This window comes from Mustelus asterias, chromosome 26, assembly GCF_964213995.1.
Source record: "Mustelus asterias chromosome 26, sMusAst1.hap1.1, whole genome shotgun sequence".
NCBI lineage: Eukaryota > Metazoa > Chordata > Chondrichthyes > Carcharhiniformes > Triakidae > Mustelus > Mustelus asterias.
The window spans coordinates 34,994,558-35,018,009 of record NC_135826.1 but is presented as its reverse complement, the minus strand read 5'-3'; the positions used below and the strand labels follow the sequence as shown (position 1 = coordinate 35,018,009).

General features: G+C 45.2%; 1 protein-coding gene across 8 annotated transcripts in view; it reads right to left on the bottom strand.

The window, feature by feature from the left end:
- Window positions 1-5,839: 5,839 nt before the first annotated feature.
- The window catches only part of acsbg2 (acyl-CoA synthetase bubblegum family member 2), a 58,361-nt gene continuing 40,748 nt past the window's right edge, over window positions 5,840-23,452 (bottom strand). For all 8 annotated transcript variants that reach the window (XM_078198416.1, XM_078198414.1, XM_078198413.1 and 5 more), the window contains 5 exons: window positions 20,156-20,389; window positions 17,922-18,139; window positions 15,628-15,767; window positions 9,317-9,563; window positions 5,840-8,397 (listed from right to left, as the gene is read on the bottom strand). In XM_078198416.1, the coding sequence (XP_078054542.1) occupies window positions 8,279-8,397; window positions 9,317-9,563; window positions 15,628-15,767; window positions 17,922-18,139; window positions 20,156-20,389 (958 nt within the window). In that variant the 3' untranslated portion in view covers window positions 5,840-8,278. The remainder of the gene's footprint in view (window positions 8,398-9,316; window positions 9,564-15,627; window positions 15,768-17,921; window positions 18,140-20,155; window positions 20,390-23,452) is intronic.

Here is a 23,452-nt window from a genome sequence, read left to right as displayed (position 1 = left end):
GGCCTGGCAGGGGTGTAGCCCAGATTCACCATAAAGGTGGGGTTGAGGACAAGTGCCTAGACCAAACGTAGAAATTCAAGGAGTGCTCTGAGGATTTAGGTTGATAGAAATGATTTCCTCTCAGAGATTCCATACCATAGAGCTAGGCTGTTCATGGGAGTTGACCAGAAGCACTTCTTTGAAAGTAGAAATCTGGAATTGCCTCGTCAAAAAAGCAAAGGAGGCTAGACAAGTTGAAAATGGCAGGACTGAGATTGATAGATTTTTGTTTTGTGAGGCAGAAGTATTAAAAGTTAACACGGGCAAGGCGTGTAGATGGAGTTAAGATATGGAACAGCTCAAGGGATTAAATAGCCGACTCCAGTTCCTGTGTTCCTTACCTGAAAACAGGCACAGATCAGCCTACTTTGTAAAGTATTAGTCCGAATGTCATCAGCACTGCATTGGCTGTTTGACTTGTGGATGCAGGGGGCCAGCAAGCGGCCTATCTTGAAATCTGAACCTTGGAGGATGTTGTGCAGTGGCCAGAAGAGACCAAGTTATATCTAAGAATCTTAACTTTTCTGTGGTAGCTTCTGACCCTTGAGAAGTGCCTGCGCACTTACGGAGGGCAGTTGTCAGCCCCACATGGAATCCTTTACCCTCCTTTGGGTCACCCCCTGCATCAAAGGTAGCGACACTGCGAATCTTCCATTTGTTTTCCGATCAACATACTTTTCCTTTAAGTGAGAAGCAAGAGCCCTTCAAGAGCTGCTGTCACACCTTACTCAACACCCAGTTTATAAAATATGTAATTCACCCTCTCAACCAGCAGTGGTGATATTTTTGAAACAGTAGCATTATAATGCCAGCTAAGACTAATTCTTGAACAGACGTCAGTGTTCTGTTATGCAAGAAATAATGTAACTTTGCCCTCAAAATTCTACGGAATAATCTAAGCAAAGTGATTGGAATACCATTGAGAATGGAGTTGTATTGTCAGAAATAAGCTTGCTCCCTGGTGTTCATTCAGATGGTATGAGCATCGTTACTGATGAGAAAAATTACTGGCTCCAAAATTCCCAGGCCTATTTTAAGTTATATTTATGATGGGATGCCACCTCTTTTCAACAATGTTTTATAATTCAGATCCAAGGGTGAACCTTCTTTCTGCACCAAACCATGGGACCATCAGGATGACATAGAATCCTACAATGCAGGAGGAAGCCATTAGGCCCATCAAGTCTGCAACGACTCCCTGATAAGAGCATCTTACCCAGGGCCCATCCCCATAACCCCACGTATTTATCCTGCCAATCCCCCTATTCGACACATCTTGGGAGACTCGGGGACAATTTAACATAGCCAATCAACCTAACCTACTCATCATGGCGGCACAGTGGCTAGCACTGCTACCTCACAGTGCTAAGGACCCAGGTTCAATTCCCGATTTGGGTCACTGTCTGTGTGGAGTTTGTACATTCTCTCTGTGTCTGCGTGGGTTTCCTCCGGGTGCTCCGGTTTCCTCCCACAGTCCAAAGTTGTCTGGGTTAGGTGGATTGGCTATGCTAAATTGCCCTTTAGTGTCCTGGGAAGCGTAGGTTAGAGGGATAAATATGTGGGGTTACAGGATAAGGCCTAAGTGGGTTTGCTGTCGGTGCAGACTTGATTGTCCGAATGGCCCCTTCTGCACTGTAGGGTTTCTATGATCCTTGGACTGTGGGTGGAAACCTATGCAGAATGTGCAAACTCCACACAGTCACCCAAGGCCCTATAAGACATCAGCACCAGTGGACACCTGGTGTTAACCCCTTTGAAGCAGAAGAGTACTCAATTACCCTAATCAGAATGGCTCCACTAAGCCTGGAGAGTCACTTGGGCCTCCAGGTGACCCTGCATTTGAAGTGTAGATTGGTTATTGCCAGGGTGGTCATTGCCAATGTTGCCGTACTTCGTCTGGAACACCAGCGCATGTGGTTTGCAAATATGTCATTATTGGCAATCAAGGTGGCACTTTACCATCAAACTTAGCAAAGCACATAAACCACGCACTGGGCTGGAGGTTCAGCATTTTCTGCTGGAGTGATCCTGATTTTCTCCTGCACACTTATTGTAGAATTCCCAACAGCGAGCACTGATAGGGAGCACCTGGCTTTGAACCAGGGAACCTCCTGATCTGCAGTCAAATGCTCCATCACTGAGCCATACCCTGGTAGCACGGTGGCACAGTGGTGAGCACTGCTGCCTCACAGCACCAGGGACCCGGGTTCGATTCCCAGCTTGAATTACTGACTACGGAATCTGCAGGTTCTCCCAGTATCTGCGTGGGTTTCCTCCGGGCGCTCCGGTTTCCTCCCACACTCCAAAAGATGTGCTGGTTAGGTGCATTATCCCTACTAAATTCTCCCTGTGTTCCTGAACAGGCACCAGAGTGTGGCAACTAGGGGATTTTCACAGTAACTTCATTGCAGTGTTAATGTAAGCCTACTTGTGACACTAACAAATAAACCTTAAACATAGAGGGGCAAATCCTCCTTTGCAATTGGATCGTGGAATTGTAATTACGGGGCTCATTCCGAGGTAGATCAAAACACCACTTTCTAAATTTCTTATTAAGGCATCGCTCGAATTTTAGTGCAAACTTTTATCCCTTGTCTTTTTGTATCTGCTGTGCCTATCAGTGCTATTTTACCCTGTACTGCATGGTTTGACCATCATTTTTAAAAATCTTTAAGTATTTATAGAAGAGTTTGTCTGTTGATATTGATATACCAAAATAGGTCATTTTTATCACTAAACCATCAGCATGGTTTTAAATGCGAAGCGTTTTCTCCTCAATCATTGCTATTAGTTTTTTAAATGTGTAGTCCACTTCTCGTTCTCTTTTATCTGATCATGGTCACGTTTAGACTATCAGAAAATGATCATTGATGCTACCGTATGAATCAGTCTTTGTTCTTTTACCAAGTGGGGAAAAATAAAAATAAAATTACAGCACAGGAACAGGCCCTTCGGCCCTCCAAGCCTGCACCGACCATTCTGCTCGACTGAACTAAAACCCCTACCCTTCCTGAGACCATTTCCCTCCATTCCCATCCTTTTCATGCATTTGTCAAGATGTCCCTTAAAAGTCACTATCGTATCCGCTTCCACTACTTTCCCCGGCAACCAGTTCCAGGCACCCACTACTCTCTGTGCAAAGAATCTGCCTCATATATCTCCTTTAAACCTGCCCCTCGCACCTTAAACCCATGCCCCTTAGTAATTGACTCTTCCACCCTGGGAAAAAACTTCTGACTATCCACTCTGTCCATGCCTCTCATAATCTTGTAGACTTCTATCAGGTCGCCCCTCAACCTCCGTCGTTCCAGTGAGAACAAACCAAGTTTCCCCAACCTTTCCTCCTAGCTAATGCCCTCCATACGAGGCAACATCCTGGTAAATCTTTTCTGTACCCTCTCCAAAGCCTCCACATCCTTCTGGTAGTGCGGCGACCAGAATTGAACACTATATTCCAAGTGCGGCCTAACTAAGGTTCTATAAAGCTGCAACATGACTTGCCGATTTTTAAACTCAATGCCCCGGCTAATGAAGGCAAGCATGCCGTATGCCTTCTTGACTACCTTCGCCACCTGTGTTGCCACTTTCAGTGACCTGTGTACCTGTACACCCAGATCCCTTTGCCTATCAATACTCAAGGGTTCTGCCATTTACTGTAAAGTGGGGAACTTTTCAAGTGACAACTTGAAGCCAGAATGGATATAAAAATTAATTTTTGATAATCCACTACAGAAAGGCCCTTTCGCCTCCAGCAAAAAAAATCACCCTCCTCTGCAGAGCTGCTGAGTTCACAACTTTTATTTGGAACACATTCCAACACGATGCTATGAAAAACACAAAAGGTTCAATGTTGCTTATTACACGTTCATGCAAAAATTTACAGTCTGCCGCAGCAACAGAATCCAATAATTTACCAAATACGATACCCATATTTACACTGAATACAGTCTGGGTGTTATCACTCCTGGAAATTAGCAATAACCATCCTCCAAATAGGCATCTTTCATATTGTGACTTGTTGCAAATATATTAAACATGACAGCTAAAATATTGATGATGCAGAAAAAAGTGAAACAATCCTTCAAATAATAAAATATGAAAGAACTGCTTATCGGGCAATGTTTTCAAACTTCAGCTTATACATTTCTGTTTCTGATACCTTGCCAAGTTAGCACGCTCAGTTTAAGAAACTGGCAACATGCATACGATAGCTGTGGTGTATTATTAACAATAAATACGCAGGAATGACCTTTCTGATACCTCCTCTCTATTAGGGAAAATAAGATGCAAACTGTGCATTTCACAACTTGGTAAGAAAAACGCAACATTTTAAATCGAGAACAATCGTTATTAGAACCACCGTACAAGTCACTCAGAACTTCAAAACAGAACAGAGATCACTGGGTTCCATTTCTGTGGCGTCATCAAGTTAGTGCCAACGCATTGTTCTGAGCAGCAGAAGAATTTAGGGGTGGCCAAATGGGTTAATGTTTCTCTGGTTAATGTCTGTCCCCTTCAATTCAACAATTAGCATTTGTTCTGAAAGATTCAAAGCCGGTTGGTGTATGTCAACTTTGAAGAAAGAACTGAAAAAAAGTGTTGCAAATAAACATGTACAAAAATAAAAACTTTTTTTGAAAATTCAGTCCCAGCATTAAGTTTTTAGGCACTTTGTTGCATGTTATCCGAGAGATTACAGCACAGGAGGCCTTTACAGTCCAGTGTACCTGTCAGTGTTAGCTCATAGAATCCTCCCTACAGTGCAGAGAGAGGACATTTGACCCTTTGAGTTTGCACCAACTCTCTGAAAGAGCATTTTACCCTGGCCCCAACCTATCCCACTGACCACACATATTTACCCCACTAATCTCCCTAACTTACACGTCGTGGGACACTAAGGGACAATTTAGCATGGCCAATCTATCTAACCTGCTCATCTTTGGAGTGTGGGAGGAAACCGGAGCACCTGGAGGAAACCCACGCAGACACGGTGAACGTGTAAACTCCACACAGACACGGGGAGAATGTGCAAACTCCACACAGACAGTCACCCGGGTCCATGGCGCTGTGAGGCAGCAGTGCCGCCCAAAAGTTAAAAGTGACTATATTTGGTGCAAGAGAGAAGTTCCTATTTCTGGGATTTTGAGACCAATTCTGGAACAGAAGGAATCTCCACAGAATGGTTACGTTCATTAGATCCGGATAGGTCTGGTACCACACTTCCAACGGAGAGTAATGTGGCAACGGTTCAGGGATTAAAATAGGTTGTGGGGGGGGGGAGAAACAAGATTAAATAAAGCAGGGAAGTCTCAGACTAGAAGAGGGATTATAAAGAATAAGATTACACTGGAAACTAAGGCAAATCTCAGACGTAAATATGCAGAACAACATTTAGAGAGTCCGTGCCAACACTGCTATGGGATTGCGATGAGACACAGCTTTGGCTAGCATTAGATGGGAGCTAAACATTCCTGTAAATGCAGCAGAGGCTTTGATCCCAACCTTTCAAACACCCTTGGACAGGGGACTGTTACCAAGTAACACTTCCGATCAGAGGAAGAAGAATAAATCTGGTAACTACTTGTAAATCCTCCAGAGGTCCAAGATTGGGATAAAGTGACTGAAAGAAGATACAGGTTGAATCAAGGGCTGTAAAAGGCAGGTATATACCTAACAAGTTGAAGGGAGGTCTTTAGGGAATAATGAATCTTATCAACAAAGGAAACATGGGGCAAATTTAGACAGATTTTCCAAAACACGTAACATAAGAGTCTTGTTGATAAGGAACAAATTACTAAAGGGAATATGTCAGCGTGGATACCAACTTAGTTAACGGAAAGTAGTGGGTAGTTAATACCACTGAACGATTTTAGCATGGTTCTTTTTTTGAACAGCATTGCACAGAGATATATTATCAATGTAAGATCTCAAGGACACAAACCAAGAACATAAAAATAGTGTTTTAAGTGAATAATTTCAGGAAATCAAAAGATGAATTGGGAAGATAGCGACACTGGATGAAATTTGAAGTGAAGCTTGCACGTTTTGGGAGGCCAAATAAGGAAAAAGATGGACGAATTAGAAGAGATTAATTTACACCTTGGATCTAGGGTTTTAATCAATAGGTTCAGGGTTGAACAAGTAGAAGTAAAGCAAAAGCTATGCAAATCATTGGCATACTATGGAAGGGATTAACACAATGAAAAGATATTGTTGTGAGCTGAGCTAGATGATATTGTGGCTTAAGATTCTCTTAAGATTAACTTGCAAGTTCAGTCAGCAGTTAGGAAGGCAAATGCAATGTTAGCATTCATGTCGAGAGGGCAAGAATACAAGAGCAGGGATGTATTTCTGAGGCTGTATAAGGCTCTGGTCAGATCTCATTTGGAGTATTGTGAGCAGTTTTGGGCCCCGTATATAAGGAAGGATGTGCTAACCTTGGAAAGGTTCCAGAGGAGGTTCACAAGAATGATCCCTGGAATGAAGAGCTTGTCGTATGAGGAATGGTTGAGGACTCTGGGTCTGTACTCGGAGTTTAGAAGGATGAGGGGGGGATCTTATTGAAACTTACAAGATACTGCGAGGCCTGGATAGAGTGGAGAGGATATTTCCACTAGTAGGAAAAACTGGAACCAGAGGGCACAACCTCAGGCTAAAGGGACGATCCTTTAAAACAAAGATGAGGAATTTCTTCAGCCAGAAAGTGGTGAATCTGTGGAACTCTTTGCCACAGAAGGCTGTGATGGCCAGGTCATTGAGTGTCTTTAAGACAAGAGATAGTTAGGTTCTTGATTAATAAAGGGATCAGGGGTTATGGGGAAAAGGCAGGAAAATGGGGATGAGAAAAATATCAGCCATGATTGAATGGAGGAGCAGATTTGATGGGCCAAGTGGCCTAATTCTGCTCCAATGTCTTATGGTGGCTGTTACTGACTGTAGACTCGAAAATGTTAAAGTAAGTCTATCAGGAGGTGTTCAATAAGAGTATAAAAAATATATAAATTTAAACTAATCTCTCAGAAGACAAAGACCGATCTTTTGGCCGTTCATGCTGGCGAGATTGTCCCATCCCACTGCAGTGAAAAGAGATTTGGCTGGGCGCAAATTCTCTGGCCTCACTGCAGTGGGAGCGTGGCGTCAACGGCCAGTAATATCGTGTCCAAGAAGTGAGGATTAGGAGAATGTTTGTTTTTTATTATACAGAGGCTGGTAAGGACACAGAATGCCATAAGCAGTGAACAGCAGTGAAGGTAGAATCCACAATAGGTTTTCAAAGAAGTGGATGACCAATTGAGTGAAAATGGATAGCTCTCCCAAACAGCTAGTATATACATGATTTCCCAAATACTCCTGTGCCGTAAGAGTCTATGGTTCTACGGGTCCTACAAAGTATAAAGCACAGCCGCATTACATTATGGCTTTTCATGTATCAAAAACAAAACATCTGGTTTTTCTATTTGGCTTGTCCAAATGGGGCTGTACAATTCTTCTACAAAATGTACATCTGAAACACTAAAATATATTTCATGACAATTTTGCTTTAAGAACAATAAATAGCCAGAAAAACAAGACAAAGTTTAAATTAAAAAATTTTTTGGGCTGTACAGAAATTTAAAACAAAAAAAAAAAAATGGAAATCCTGGAATAATAATAATCTTTTACACAAGTGGTGGCTCAAAATGTAAAAATGATATCACACTTCTTTGGAGACTGTAATCGTGTATGGCAGAACATCGGCCATTCGTCATGGATTTTGTAAACGACATTGTGTTCCGTACGCGAGAGACATCGCTATCGATAGAATGTTTGTTGTCCACCCAGCATGTTTACTACAGTTCTGACACATTCCCACGTAAGGAAGTCACATGGCAAAAATAAGATTTCTTCATTTGCACGCACACACACAGACACACACACACACACACACACACACACAGACACTTAAATAGGGCAACAGAACTTTTCAAATGAGCAAGTTTGCAGAGTTAAGCCCGCACTAAGCATTTGAAATCAAAAGTTCTGGTTCCCACGCGATTTGTTTGACAACCCCAATTCCCTGAAAAGTACACAGATGCAATATAATTCATTTCTTCATTGTGGCAACATCTGTGAAACACGAAAATTTATTTAGGTCAGAAATGCCAAAAAAAAAAATCAATGTTAAAATAGCAAAATTAAAAATATAAACAAACAATGTACAAATCCAGCTGGTGCTTCACCGCTCTGGTGATGGCCGGGTCTATTTTGCTGTAAGTGGATTATCTGGAGTGTTTGGGGTTATTGCATCCTTGTAGAAATCATCGATTTGGTCACTGTACATCTTCAACACAACCGGTCGTTTCAGTTTCATTGTCGGACCTGTCGATAACAGAAGTGAGATTTATCAAAATGTTGGAAATACAAGACTACATTTTAAAAAAATCTTTCCTTCAGGCGGTACATGTGTTTCCTGCTGCCTCCCTTCAAACCTTTGAAGGAGCAACTTACTTCCGATTGCCACTTCCCCCTTCGAAGATGGGAAACTTACTGGGCGCGATCTTACCGGCTCGCCTTGATGGTTAACTGATCTGCTGGAGCAGCAATGGGTTGGGAAGGCAATTAGGTGGGGAGTGGCTGTTCTCCCAGTATACGGTGTGCACAGTATACTGAGAGATTGGGGTGCCTGAGCATTGGCGCCCCTCGAGCTCAGCAGCCAGCTTCTCAGACAAGCTAAGGCCCCACACCCTCCCCCCTCCCCTTACTGGCGAGATTCGCATTACAACTTGTGTATTGCACAGAATGCCATAAATTCCCATTACTGACCTCGCTGAAAAAACTGGCGAGAAAACCTATCGTTTTCTTGCCTGTTCGACACTTGGAATTTTTTTGAGAAAATTCCACCCAGGTGTGTGGGCAAGGAAACAACACATACCACTATTCCGTATTAAAACACATCGACGCACCCATCTTGCGTTGCCACTGGTTCACGGTGTATGTTTTGACTTGATCTACTTTGAAATTATGGCCTTCGTTATGTGGTCGACAGGCTGACTCTGAGCAACCTGCAAAATCCTTCCAACATATACCAACGGCAAACAGTGAGAGCGGGAGAGACACCTCGTCAGCTGCACCCCAGTGTGGAGTGGCATCCCGCAAGCCATAAGCCTCTGGCGACAGGCTACAGCGATCTGCTCCAGGTAAAACTGCGCTATGGAATCAGATGAAAATCTGCCTGGGGGCGGGAAGAGAAACAACCACAACAACTTTGAAATGATCATATAAGCCCTATGACTCTTACCCAGTTCCCCTCCTAGAATGGAGAAATCCTTTTCTAAAAGAAGCCACTTCTGGACGCGCTGTGCATTTGATGTAGCTTTCTCGTTCACACGGTTGATGCACTCCTGGATGGCAGCGTACACTTCAGCGTCTCTGCTGGTTAGGATTTCTGACACCTTTGTGGCTTTGCTCCCTAGCTTTTGGCAGAACTGAATTGCATCTTCTGTGAGGTTATCCTGTGGCTCACCTGTTTCATTGTTCACATTGCACTGGAACAAGGAAAAACGTGCCAGTTATTGAACAGGGCGTAACATGCAGCTACAATTGTAGAAATAGAATTCTTTAAAACATTGGTGAGTACTAAAATTGCAACTTAATCCAACTGATAACATTTTCATTATTACAATCCATTACCAATGTAGAGTGAAGAACATACATAACGCTTTAATTCCAATGAATTACAAATAAAACAAATCATTTTTAAAAGTGCACTTTAAAATCTCGACCATACTAAAATTCCATGCCTTGTCTTCCCTGGTGTCAGACATAAAGCCAAGTTATCTACTTTAGGGCCTTCAGAAACTTCCACACAGGACCAATTGTTCAAGAGAAGAAATTACTCAAGGAATGAACTTTGTTTAAGATATTCTCAACCACGTTCATATTTTAAAATTTTAAGTTTATTTATTAGTGTCACAAATAGGCTCACATTAACACTGCAATGAAGTTACTGTGAAAATCCCCTAGTCGCCACACTCCGGTGCCTGTTCGGGTACACGGAGGGAGAATTTAGCACGGCCAAAGCATCTAACCAGCACGTCTTTTGGACTGCGGGAATATATTCAACTCAGTAGTCCTCAAGAACCCGAAACCTGATGCATCAGTTCATTTGCTCAGTGTCCAGGAAGAAGAATTAACTGCACATATTTCTCGGGAAGGTTTGAAGAGTTGTAGCAGTGTCTCGAGAATGCCCTTTCACATGAAGACAGTTTTACCAAGTAGATCATCTTTCTTTTTCATTCTGGGTATTCGCCACACACCACTGATTAATTAATTCGAAAGAAGGTCCTTTTGTAGATATTCTGGACCTAAAGTCCAAACAATAAATGGTGGTTGCTCCAGAACTGCTCCTTTATCCATGCAGATCTGCTCATGAAGCAGGTGTGGAAAGGGAATACAAAAACAGAAAAATGCTGGAAAACCTCAGCAGGTCTGACAGCATCTGTGGAGAGAGAATAGAGCCAATGTTGAGTCTAGAAAATCCTTAGTCAGAGCACTGATGAAGGGTCATCTAGAATCGAAACATTGGCTCTATCCTCTCTCCACAGAGGCTGTCAGACCTGCTGAGGTTTTCCAGCATTTTTCTATTTTTGTTTCAGATTCCAGTATCCGCAGTATGCTTAGTAGCTGATGGGTTTTATCTTATAGAAATGAAGACCACTCACTTTCCGACCTCATTGGAGCCCTGGTCCAAACATGGACAAAAGAGCCGAACTCTGGGGGGAGGGGAGGGGAGCTGAGAGCCAATGCCCTTGACATTAAAGGCAGCATTTCCTGATATGGCATCAAGGAGCTTTAGCAGTCAGTGGGAATCAGGAGGGAAACTCTCCATTGGTTGGAGTCATACCTGGCACAAGGGAAGATAGTTGTACTGGTTAGAGGTCAATCATCTCAGTCCCAGGACACTGCTACTGGAGTTCCCCAGGGTAGTGTCCAAGGCCCAACCATCTTCAGCCGCTTCTTCAATTACCTTCCTTCCATCATAAGGACAGAAGTGAGGATGTTCATCGATGACTGCAGATGTTCAGCACCATTCATGACATCTCAGATACTGAAGCAGTCTTTGCTCACATTTAGCAAGACCTGAACAACATTCAGACTTGGGCTGACAAGTGGCAAGCAACATTCAAGCCATACAAGTGCCAGGCAATGACCATCTCCAACAAGAGAGAATCTAGCCATCAGCATTATCATCGCTGCATTCCCCATGATCAATATCCTAGGGGTTACCACTGACCAGAAGCTGAACTAGACCAGCCATACAAATATCACGGCTACAAGAGCAGCTAAGAGGCTGGGAGTTCTGGCAAAGAACTTACTGCCTGAATCCCCAAAGCCTGTCCACTATCTACAAGGCACAAGTCAGGAGTGTGATGGAATGCCCTCCACTTGCCTGGATGATTGCAGCTCCAACCACACTCAAAAAGCTCAACACCCCTGCTTGATTCACAGCCCACCTTCAACATTCATTTTCTCCACTATCGACGCACAGCGACAACGGTGTGTACCATATGCATATAAGGTGTGTTGCCGCAACAAACCAAGGCTCCTTTGACAGCATTTTCCAAACCTGCAATCTCTACTACCTAGAAGGATACGGGTGGCAAGTTCAACCTCCAAGTCACTCACCATCATGACTTGGAAATATATCGCCATTCCCTTCGTGTCGCTGGGTCAAAATCCTGGACTGCCTTCCTAACATCACAGTGGATGTACCTACACCAGATGGACTGCATCAAGGAGCAACCCAACACCACCTACTCAAGGGCAATTACAGATGGGCAATGAGTGCTTCTAGCAGTAGCACTCTCCACACTGCCCGAGAGAAGGTAGTAACTGTGCTAAAGAGGTGTTAAATCAAGTAAGTGTCAGTTAAAAGCCTCATCTTCAATGGCTTCATTCTGTGTTGTACTGAGTCAACATACACACAGTAGCTGGGATTTTACAACCTCGTTCGGGCGAGGCTCGTAAAATCCCACCCGAGGCCAACGGAGAATTCTGTTCTGCGAGCCTCACCCGCTCCAATTCTGGGACGGGCGTGCCGGTAAAATTCCAGCCAACAACTTTGCCTTTTAATTAGTAAAACATTCCAAGGTACCTCACAGGAACATTATCAAAGAAAATTGAACAGCAAGCCGCATATGAAGATATGTAGGGCCGATGATCAAAGTCTTCAATCAAAAGGAGGTTTTAAGAAGTGTCTTGAAAAGGAACAAAGAGAGGTGGCGTGGGAGGATTCCAAAGCTTGGGACCCAGGCACCAGAAAAATCTGCCTTGCCAATTCCTGGGAAATTAACCTGTGGCAATTACTTAGGTTTAGATGTAATTGGGACAAGATTATCTCACTGAAAAGGCAAGCTCATTTAGGCATGGTGTAAAGATGGAAGTGAATAATAAAGATATTAAAATGCTTGAAAGGATATTAATCTTTTCCACGATTTCCTCAAGTACCGATTCACTCCAGCAATGTTATAATTCGTTCCAGCCGCCCCCTTTCATAGTCAAAGGGATTGCAATCTATTCAGGTCACTGATATTTCTCCCAGCTCTCCTCTACAATATTGCTCAGAAATTAATCATTACAGCTATATTTAAAATCAAAGAAGAAAACACCACAGCATCCCTACAGTGCGGAAGGCGGCCATTCACGAGGGTTCATGGGGTCAAGGTGAGAGGGGCGAGGTATAACTCAGATATCAGAATCATAGAATCCCTACAGTGCAGAAGGAGGCCATTCGGCCCATCGAGTCTGCACCGACCACAATCCCACCCAGACCCTACCCCCACATGTTTTATCCGCTAATCCCGCTAACCTACGCATCTCAGGACTCTAAGGGGCAATTTTTAACCTGGCCAATCAACCTAACCTGCACATCTTTGGACTGTGGGAGGAAACCAGAGCACCCAGAGGAAACCCATGCAGACACGAGGAGAATGTGCAAACTCCACACAGACAGTGACCCGAGCCGGGAATCGAACCCAGGACCCTGGAGCTGTGAAGCAGCAGTGCTAACCACTGTGCTACCGTGCCGCCCCGTCAGAGGGACATTTTTTTTTTTACACAGAGTGGTGGGGGCCTGGAATGCGCTGCCAAGTAGGGTGGTGGAGGCAGACACGCTGGCATCGTTTAAGACTTACCTGGATAGTCACATGAGCAGTCTGGGAATGGTGGGATACAAACAAATGGTCTAGTTGGACCAATGAGCGGCACAGGCTTGGAGGACCCAAGGGCCTGTTTCCTGTGCTGGACTGTTCTTTGTTCGGTCCATTCTCCACCAGCAAACATCCAACCCAGGACCTAACCGTATGCATTTACCCTGCTAGTCCCCCTGACACTGAGGGGCAATTTATCATGGCCAATTAACCTAACCCGCACATCTTTGGACTGTGGGAGGAAACAGGAGCACCCGGAGGAAACCCACGCAGACACGGGGCAAACTCCACACAGACAGTCACCCAAAGGAACTGAACCCGGGTCCCTGGCACCGTGAGGCAGCAGTGCTATCCACCGTGCCAACCTCAAAATATGACAATTGAAGCATTGCATTTACCTCTAAAACTTCCTTCAATATTTTATACCAGCTGTGAAGTAGTGAATACGAAATAAAATCTCGAATGCATACAACAAAGGTGGCTTACATCTGAGCAGGTAAGAACGAACAGGGTCGGGGATTAGTTACCAACAGAGGACTAGATTAAGACTACATTTTAAACATGATACAAAAAGCAGAATTTAGATGGTGGTTGTGAAAGAAGAAAAGGGGTAATAGATAAATTGAAAAGTTAAAAATAAAAGCAAGGGACACAATTTAGTGCCTATACCTCAACGCAAAGGAGCATTAGAAATTAAAATGCGAGAATTGTACGCAGCGGATGGAATTAAACAAATGTCAAAGAGGGTACGAAAACATATTTCACGCCAAAATATTCAGAGATACAGGTTATTCTGGAAAGGCAGGAATGGCTGGAATGAAGAGTAGCTCAATACCGAAAAGACCAAGAGGAACAATAGGGGCGGGAACTGAGTCTGTGACTATTGGGCGACAGGAATCACCCCACTGAGAACGAGGAGAAGATGGACCACTCAAAACACTCAAAAAAACTACTCAAACCTAATCTGCTCAAAAATTTGAACAGATTAGGTTTGTACTCGTTGGAATTTAGAAGGCCGAGGGGTGATCTTATAGAGACCTATAAGATAATGAAGGGGCTGGATAGGGTAGAAGTGGAGAGATTCTTTCCACTTAGAAAGGAAACCAGAACTAGAGGGCACAGCCTCAAAATAAAGGGGGGTCAGTTTAGGACAGAGTTGAGGAGGAACTTCTTCTCTCAAAGAGGGTGGTGAATCTCTGGAATTCTCTGCCCACTGAAGTGGTGGAGGCTACCTCGTTGAATATGTTTAAATCACGGATAGATGGATTCCTGATCGGTAAGGGAATTAGGGGTTATGGAGATCAGGCGGGTAAGTGGAACTGATCCACTTCAGATCAGCCATGATCTTATTGAATGGCGGGGCAGGCTCAAGGGGCTAGGTGGCCTACTCCTGCTCCTATTTCTTATGTTCTTATGTACGTCCTGTTGCAACATCAAGGTGTGACTGCCATAGAACATGATGAATAACGGCTAGCAAGGTTGCCAGCAATAGACAGTCTGAGGAGGAGAGATTGGGTGTGTGTCTGCGTGTGTGTGGAGGGGTGGTGAGTGTGCGTGTGTGTGTAGGCCTGTATGTGTGGAGGGTTGGTCTGTGTGCATGTGCGTGTGTGTGGAGGGGCGGGATATGTGTGTGTGGGGAGAGGTGGTCTGTGTGCACGCGTGTGTGGCAGGGCGGTGCGTACGTGTATGGGGCGTAAGGCACCTAGCAGCTGCCCTCAATTTCTATGTAATGCAATGAAAAACGGCGCTACCAATACATCAAGGGAACATAATATTAATTAGTGAAAAATTTATTTTAAATCAGATCTTGGAAAATCATCTCTTATTTAAAAGAGAGATGGAATGAACTGTCAGGTTGGAGTTCCAATTGATATGGGACTGGCTAATTGAAGTAAAGAGAGATAGTTTGATGGGCTTGCTTCACTTTCATTTTAAAATAAAATTAAACTTCAAATTAAAGCCTCTGCAAGAATCATAGAAACCCTACAGTGCAGAAAGAGGCCATTTGGCCCATCGAGTCTGCACCGACCACAATCCCACCCAGGCCCTACTCCCATATCCCTACATATTTACCCCGCTAATCCCTCTAATCTACGCATCTCAGGACATTAAGGGGCAATTTTAGAATGGCCAATCTACCTAACCCGCACATCTTTGGACTGTGGGAGGAAACCGGAGCACCCAGAGGAAACCCACGCAGACATGAGGAGAATGTGCAAACTCCACACAGACAGTGACCCAAGCCGGGAATCGAACCCAGGTCCCTGGAGCTGTGAAGCAGCAGTGCTAACCACTGTGCTACCGTGCCCCCCCCCCCCCCCCAAGTTTCCCTCACTCTGGTTAAATGTCTTCTTGAACATATCAATGCAGCCCGACAGCCACTATAAATTTAGAAAATTACCTTTAGCGTCAATAACATTGATAGGAATTTGCGTTTGTCTCCTATTAGCATGGCATTGCTGATGATTGGTAAACATTGCTTTACAGCTTCTTCGATGGGAATCGGTGGGATGTTTTCCCCACCAGCAGTAATGATCAACTCTGTAACACAGAAAAAACAGACCATTCCCAATGAAACACGAATTCCACAATGAAGGTGCTTGTGTAGCACCATTCACAATCTCAGGACATCCCAGAGTGTTTTAGAGGTAAGTAGATACAATGGGGGGGGTGATCTTACCAGCTCGTCACGCCAGTCGATGGGCAAGGCAAGCTGGCATGATTAGGCGAGAGGCGAAAAATCGGATTCGCGCCCGGTTTCTCCAATCTTACCAGCTTCGGATTTCCGGCGTGCTCGGGGTAGGGAATGACTGACAGATCTCTGTTCTGTTGCACAGGACAGAAATCTGCGCATGCGCAATCCGGTGTGAGCAGCTAGCTTTCTGGCAGGCTTAGGCCCCGCCCCCTCCTGGCAGGAATCACACTGCACTAAATGCCACAACATTTCATTTGTGGCCTCGCTGAAAAAGCGGATCTGAAACTCTCCCGTCTTCGCGCTTAGAATTTTTTGGCAAAGTCGCCCCCTTTATTTCTGAAGCAAATTCACTGGTGTAATGTAGCATTATTACAGCACAAAGGCTAGTTAGGAATCTCAAGTTAATTCCCCAGGAATTGGCAAGGCAGATCTTCCTGGGTCTCTGCATGGTGTACTGGGCAGACTGAGCACGGCATAGGTACCAGAAATTGGGTATGTCACGGTGCAGATCAGTAAAGAGAGTCGGCTGATTTTGCCCTCTATTTAAATTAATTGTAGATGGGTTCTGTGTTAGCATGAGGAGAGGTCAGCGAATGTACGAAATCCTTGTCATGGATAGGATGAGAATGGTCCCATACATCTATTCATGAACAGATCATTGTGATGTTGCAGGTTACTTTGCAGTCTCTCAACATCACTCCTCTCCATTCTGATCTCTAACCTCTTCACCGGCTGCAGGGCTAGATTTCCACTCACTGAAGATCGAATTCTATATAGTTTTTTTAAAAATTCATTCATGGGATGTGGGCATCACTCTGGGCCAGTGAAAAAAACATTTCAAAAAGCACTTGGGAAAACATAATACGATGACACACAGTAGATTTTAAAAGTAGTGTTGTTACAATCGTAGAAGGAGTAGGTGAGACCACACCTGCAGTATTGTGTCCAGTTTTGGTCTCCTTACTTGAGGAAGGATGTGGTGGCACTGGAGGCAGTTGAAAGAAGGTTCACCAGATTGATTCCAGGGATGAAGGGGCTGTCATACGAGGAGTGGTTGGATAATCTGGGCTTGTACTCGCTGGAGTTCAGAAGCATGAGTGGGAGGGGAATCTGATCGAGGGATATAAAATGCGAAAGGGGATTGATACGGTGGACATCGAACAGATGTTCCCCCTTGTGGGACAGTCTAGAATAAGAGGTTATAAGGCGAGAGGAGGTAGGTTCAAAACTGAGATGAGGAGAAACTACTTCATAGAAATCATAGAAATCCTACAGCGCAGAAAGAGGCCATTCGGCCCATCGAGTCTGCACCGACCACAATCCTACCCAGGCCCTATCCCTACATATTTACCCGCTAATCCCTCTAACCTACGCATCTCAGGACACTAAGGGACAATTTTAACATGACCAATCAACCTAACCCGCACATCTTTGGACTGTGGGAGGAAACCGGAGCGCCCGGAGGAAACCCACGCAGACACGGGGAGAATGTGCAAACTCCACACAGACAGTGACCCAAGCCGGGAATCGAACCCAGGTCCCTGGAGCTGTGAAGCAGCAGTGCTAACCACTGCGCTACCGTGCCGCCCCTCAGAGGGTTGTGAATCTGTGGAACACACTGCCCCAGAGTGCAGCGGAGGCAGAATCAGAAACAGATTCAAGAAAGAGATAGATCTGTTTCTGATGAAAAGCAGGATAAAGGGTGATGGGGAGCAGGCTGGAAAGTGGAGATCAGACCAGGATAAGATCAGCAATGACCATGTTAAATGGCGGAGTGGCCTCAAAGGGCTCAATTGCCTTACTCCCCCTCCTAATTCCTATGATCCTATGTGGGCAGTTTTGCAATTACACAGCGATAGCCTCTTTTATAAATGAGGGCAAAAGGAAAATGACACAAAAGTGCGAATAAACTGAAAATAAAGGTGTTTGTAGACAGAAAATGCATACAGATGTTTTTTTTCTTTATAAACAAGAAGTAGACAGACGATGAAAGTATTTACCTTTAATTCTTCCTGTGATATATAGGAATCCGTTCTCATCGTGTTTCCCCAGATCGCCCGAATGGAGCCAGCCATCCTCATCAATTGCTTCTTCGATCTTATCCCCCATCCGCAGATAACCCATGAACACGTGCCTGCCCCAGAAACAAATCTCGCCACAGCCTTCCTCGTCAGGGTTGAAGATTTTGGTTCTGCATCCTGGCATCACCTTCCCGCAGCTGGAAGAGAGAAATCCATCAACAACGGTGGGTTAAAAATATGGAATAAACTTAGGGTTGGAATTCCACTCTGGGTAAACCGGTGCTTTTGAGTGCACTTTACCTGCCATTGGTGCACAGAAGGTGCACACATGTGCGTGCGTGTGCCTGTGTCTTTTTGCAGTCCCCTTATTTAGAATCCACAGAATCCCTACAGTGCAGGAGGAGGCCATTCGGCCCATCGAGTCTGCATCGGCCCAAGCCCTATCCCCATAACCCCATGCATTTACCCTAGCTAATCCCCCTGACAATAAAGGGAAATTTAGCATGGCCAATCCACCTAACTGGTACATCTTTGGGGTGAGGGGGGAAACCGGAGCACCCGGAGGAAACCCACGCAGACACGGGGATATTGTACAAACTCCACAAAGTCAGTGACCCGAGGCCGGAATTGAACCCTGGTCCCTGGCGCTGGGAGGCAGCAGTGCTAACCACTGTGCCACCCAGTTGAAGGTGATGTGTTTTTCTGCATAACTAACATCATGCAGCAGGTACATGGATATCGGGATTTCCTGTACAAGAGTCTTCTTCTTCTGTATGGCTTTACGAGCTGAATCTGTAGAGATAGCTTCTATGCCAAGTTCCCCAACCAGTTCAGTGAGCTGAATGAGCGCAGCAAGGGGGCTGAGAGATCTTGTGTATGCTTAGCCCTGTTTGCTTCACTCTACGCAAAGACTTAATCTATGCAAAGACTTAAGATATTTCTGCCTATGCAGTTACATTTCAATGCTAGACTGTTGGGGTTAACTAACACTTGACTACATTTTAAAACTCAGAAGGCAAGTTGGGTTAGCTGAAAAATGACCGCATTCCTGAAAAGTAGACAGCAAGCAAAACAAGTTCTGATAACAACAGCAGCAAAACCGGTTTACTCTTAGAAATAGAAATCCTACAGTGCAGAAGGAGGCCATTCGGCCCATCGAGTCTGCACCGACCACAATCCCACCCAGGCCCTACCCCCACATATTTACCCGCTAATCCCACTAACCTACGCATCACAGTACTCTAAGGGGCAATTTTTAACCTGGCCAATCAACCTAACCTGCACATCTTTGGACTGTGGGAGGAAACCGGAGCACCCGGAGGAAACCCACGCAGACACGAGGAGAATGTGCAAACTCCACACAGACAGTGACCCGAGCCGGGAATCGAACCCGGGACCCTGGAGCTGTGAAGCAGCAGTGCTAACCACTTGACAGAGACAGACTGCAAAGGAGACTCACAATAACGAGATAAGAATTAAATATAGTTTGGAATTGTGTGTTCAGCTTGCAGTTTTGTTTTTGAGTTCAGTGTGAATCAGTACAGGGGCTGGCAGTAAAAGCCAGTCCCAAGTTCATTTTGCTTTCGTCATGATTTAATTTTCTTTACGTTCTGTTCAATAAAAGATCATTTTAAAAATCGTACAAGTGCTGTCCTCGTCTATTCAAAGGAATGAACAAACCCTACAGAGGCACAGTGGTTAGCATTGCTGCCTCACAGCGCCAGGGACCCAGGTTCGATTCCGGCCTCGGGTCACTGTTTGTACATTCTCCCCATGTCTGCGTGGTTACCTCGTGCGCTCTAGCTCCCTTCCAGTCTAAAAGATGGGCGGGTTAGGTGGATTGGCCATGCTAAGTTGCCCCTTCGTGTCCCAAGATGTCCCGCCTGGATGAATTAGCCATGGTAAATGTCTGGGGTTACGGAGATAGAGTGGGGGAAGAGGGCCTGGGTAAGGTACTCTGTTGGAGAGAGTTGGTGCAGACTCAATGGAGATTCTACAATTAGCTCATTCCGAGCTACAATTTCACTGAGGATTCGCATCAACACGTTTCTGGGTCAGTGTTAAGAATGAGAGTGTTCCACATGGTCAGGAGAGTGGAGACCTTTGATGGATTACCACCCACTAAAATCCATTTAGAAGTGAAAATAGCTATTAAAACACAGACATTGCTCAACGTGGAGCCTCAGGGAAAGAATTGAGGGAAGTGATGTTACCTTGCAAGTCTGAAAGCATTAGGTACAGAGATGGTGTGGGGGCCCGAGCTTTCACTCATTCCGTACAACTCGTAGACAGGGATGTTGAGGCTCAGGAAGAACTCCAACGTGTCTTTGGTTATTGGAGCTGCTCCGGTGTAACACTTGGTGCACCGACTCAATCCTAAAGCATTCCGAACCTTTTTAAACACCAACTTGTTGGCCAGCCGGAAGTCAAGCGAGACAGCCATGTTTCTGAAAAGAAAAACACAACACAAATATTGAGTCCGAGTTTTAAAAAAAAATAAAGGACTTTGTTATTGTAAAAACATTGTGAGGTTAACAATGACAGTGCACATTGTTAGTATGCTGCAGAAAGCCATGTGGTTGATGCAGACAGAGGTAGTGGTGTACAAAGAACAAAAAACAGTATAGCACAGGAACAGGCCCTTCGGCCCTCCAAGCCTGCACCAATCACATTGTCCTTTCGAGACCAACCGCTTATATCCCTCTATTCCCCGTTTGTTCACATGCCTATCCAGAAAAGTCTTAAATGTGGTTAACGTAACTGCCTCAACCACCTTACTTGGCAATACATTCCGGGCCCCCACCACTCTGTAAAAAAAACTTCCCCAACACACCTCCACTGAACCTTCCCCCCCCCTTATCTTGAACTTGTGCCCCCCTTGTAATTGTCATTTCTGCCCTGGGAAAAACTTCCAACTGTTCACCCTATCCATACCCTTCATAATTTTATTAACTTCTATCAAGTCACCCCTTCGCCTCTGTCTTTCCAGAGAGAACAATCCCAGTTTATTCAATCAGTTCAGTGGTAATGTCACTGAACTAGTAAAATCGAGAGGCCCAGGATCATACCCTGGGGACATGGGCCCAAATCCCACCAAGGCAGCTGGTGCAATTTAAAATCAATATTGGAGTATAAAGTTAGTCTCAGTAACGGCGAGCATGAAACTTGTCATCAATTGTCATAAAATCCCACTGCTTCACAAATGTCCTTTAGAATCATAGGATCCCTACAGGGCAGGAGGCCATTTGGCCCATCGAGTCTTCACCGATGCTCTGACAGGGCATCTTACCCAGACCCACCCCTGCCCCATTCCCTTAACCTCACACATTTACCCTGCTAATCCCCCTAACATAGTCATCTTGGGACACTTCAGGGGTAATTCAACATGGCCAATCCACCTAACCTGCACATCACAGAATCCCTAAAGTGCAGAAGGAGGCCATTCGGCCAATCAAGCCTACACTGACAACAATCCTACCCAGGCCTTTTCTCCGTAACCCGATGTATTTACCCTGCTAATCCCCTGACACTAGAGAGCAATTTAACATGGCCAATCAACCTAACCAGCACGTCTTTCGAACTGTGGGAGGAAACTGGACTACCCGGAGGAAACCCACACAGACACGGGGAGAACGTGCAAACTCCACACAGGCACCCAAGGCCAGGATTGAACCCAGGTCCACTGGTGCCATGAGGCAGTAGTGCTAACCACTGTGCCACCCTAGGGAAGGAAGTCTGTCACCCTTGCGTGGTCTGGCCCATGTGTGACTCCAAACCCACAGCAATGGCCTAACAAGCCACTCAGTTCAAAGGCAACAGGCATGGTCACTTGCCAGTGATGCCCACATGCCATGAAAGAATAAAAAGGAAAGAAAAGTGAACGAGAAAGGGTCTACGACTCGAGGCGTTAGCCCCGTTTCTCTGATAGATGCTGAATTTTTCCAGCTCTGTTGAATATATGGAGAATTTGGATTCAATCGGTCTAAGAGATTAGGAGACATATTCTGGTTGTAAATAGAAGTTCTTCTCCCTTCCACCTGATATCGATTGGATAGATGAAATACTGTTACACCTGGAACATCTGGTACTTTTATGTTACAGCCAATGTTACAATATCCACAGTGAGCTTTCCACAGTTTCCTCAGTTAAATAATACTCAAAGGTGGTGGTGAAAACTGTCGATTGTAGTTGAGGAAAGGCCATTGTCATCAGACCTTTGGTTTGGGATATCTGTTTCTTGTGTGGTCATCGACACTGACACTCTTCTGCAGCTGTTAATACCGCTGGATTGGGCAACCTGCTTGGATGGGAGCCAAGCGCCATTTTTGGGGATTTGCCTAGGGAATACTAATGGCAACATCTGACATTTTGGCCGGAATTTTACCAACACCCCCGCCCGAGGCTCGTAAGATCGCACCCGAGGCCAACTGAGAATGCCTTTCTGTGAACCAGTAAAATCAGGGCCTTTGTGTCCCTTTGGAGTTTTGGACAAAAAAGTTTCATCTCCTCACCTGCTCCCAGCATAGACTGAGTGCTAAGCCGCTCGCTATCAGATGTTATGAGGGGCACGGGGCAGCCTTGGGCAATGTACCAAATGAGACAGGTCCCATTGCACGGACAACACAAACCAAACTCTCAAATCCCGACATATCACGAAGCTTAATTATGAACGGACTGGAAACATTCTTTCAAAAAGCGGAGAGGGATTTTCGTTGTGGGGTCTGGACCCTGTTGCCAGAATCGGATCTGGGTCCCGACCCCACAGTGTGCCAAACTCACCCGATGAGGGACCAGTGCTCCGAAAGCTCATGATACCAAATAAACCTGTTGAACTTTAACCTGGTGTTGTGAGACTTCTTATTGTGCCCACCCCAGTCCAACGCCGGCATCTCCACATCATGCCAGAAATAGTCATCCGTCTTGACGTTGAAAGGAACGATTGGTCCATCAATGGCCAGGGAGTGTGCTTGCTATCCAATTAAAGACAGTGCAACGGGGATTATTTGTGTGTGTGTGGGGGGGTGGCGTGGGGGGTGTTGATGTTCCTGATGCTGGAGGAAGCCCCTCAATGCCAGGAGCACAGCAGGCAGCCAATGCAAGTAAGGGAGAAAGCGAGTTCCTCAAGATGGAGGGCACCTCCCATTATGCTAGGGAACCCCTTCCACAATGCATGATCCAGCCATTTCTCGACACTGGCAGCAGGGTGGGAGGGGGATCACTGCTGTTATGTTGCTGTATTTTTGGCCAAGGCAGTGGGGCCTGCCTATCAATTGGAAAACCCCAGCCAACGCTGGAATGGACTCCTTAACTGCCTTGATTGGCTACTTGCCGTTTGCTGGTTCGCCATGACCTGGTCTGCCTGTTTGAAAACGACCCCAAGGAGGGACGAAGGTGGCAAAACTGGCACATCGGTTTGCAGTGGCTGCCCACTCCCACTGAAAATTCAGCTCACTTCAGTAACATAAACCCTTAGCTGCATGGAATTTACCTGGGCAACCTCATAGAACCCT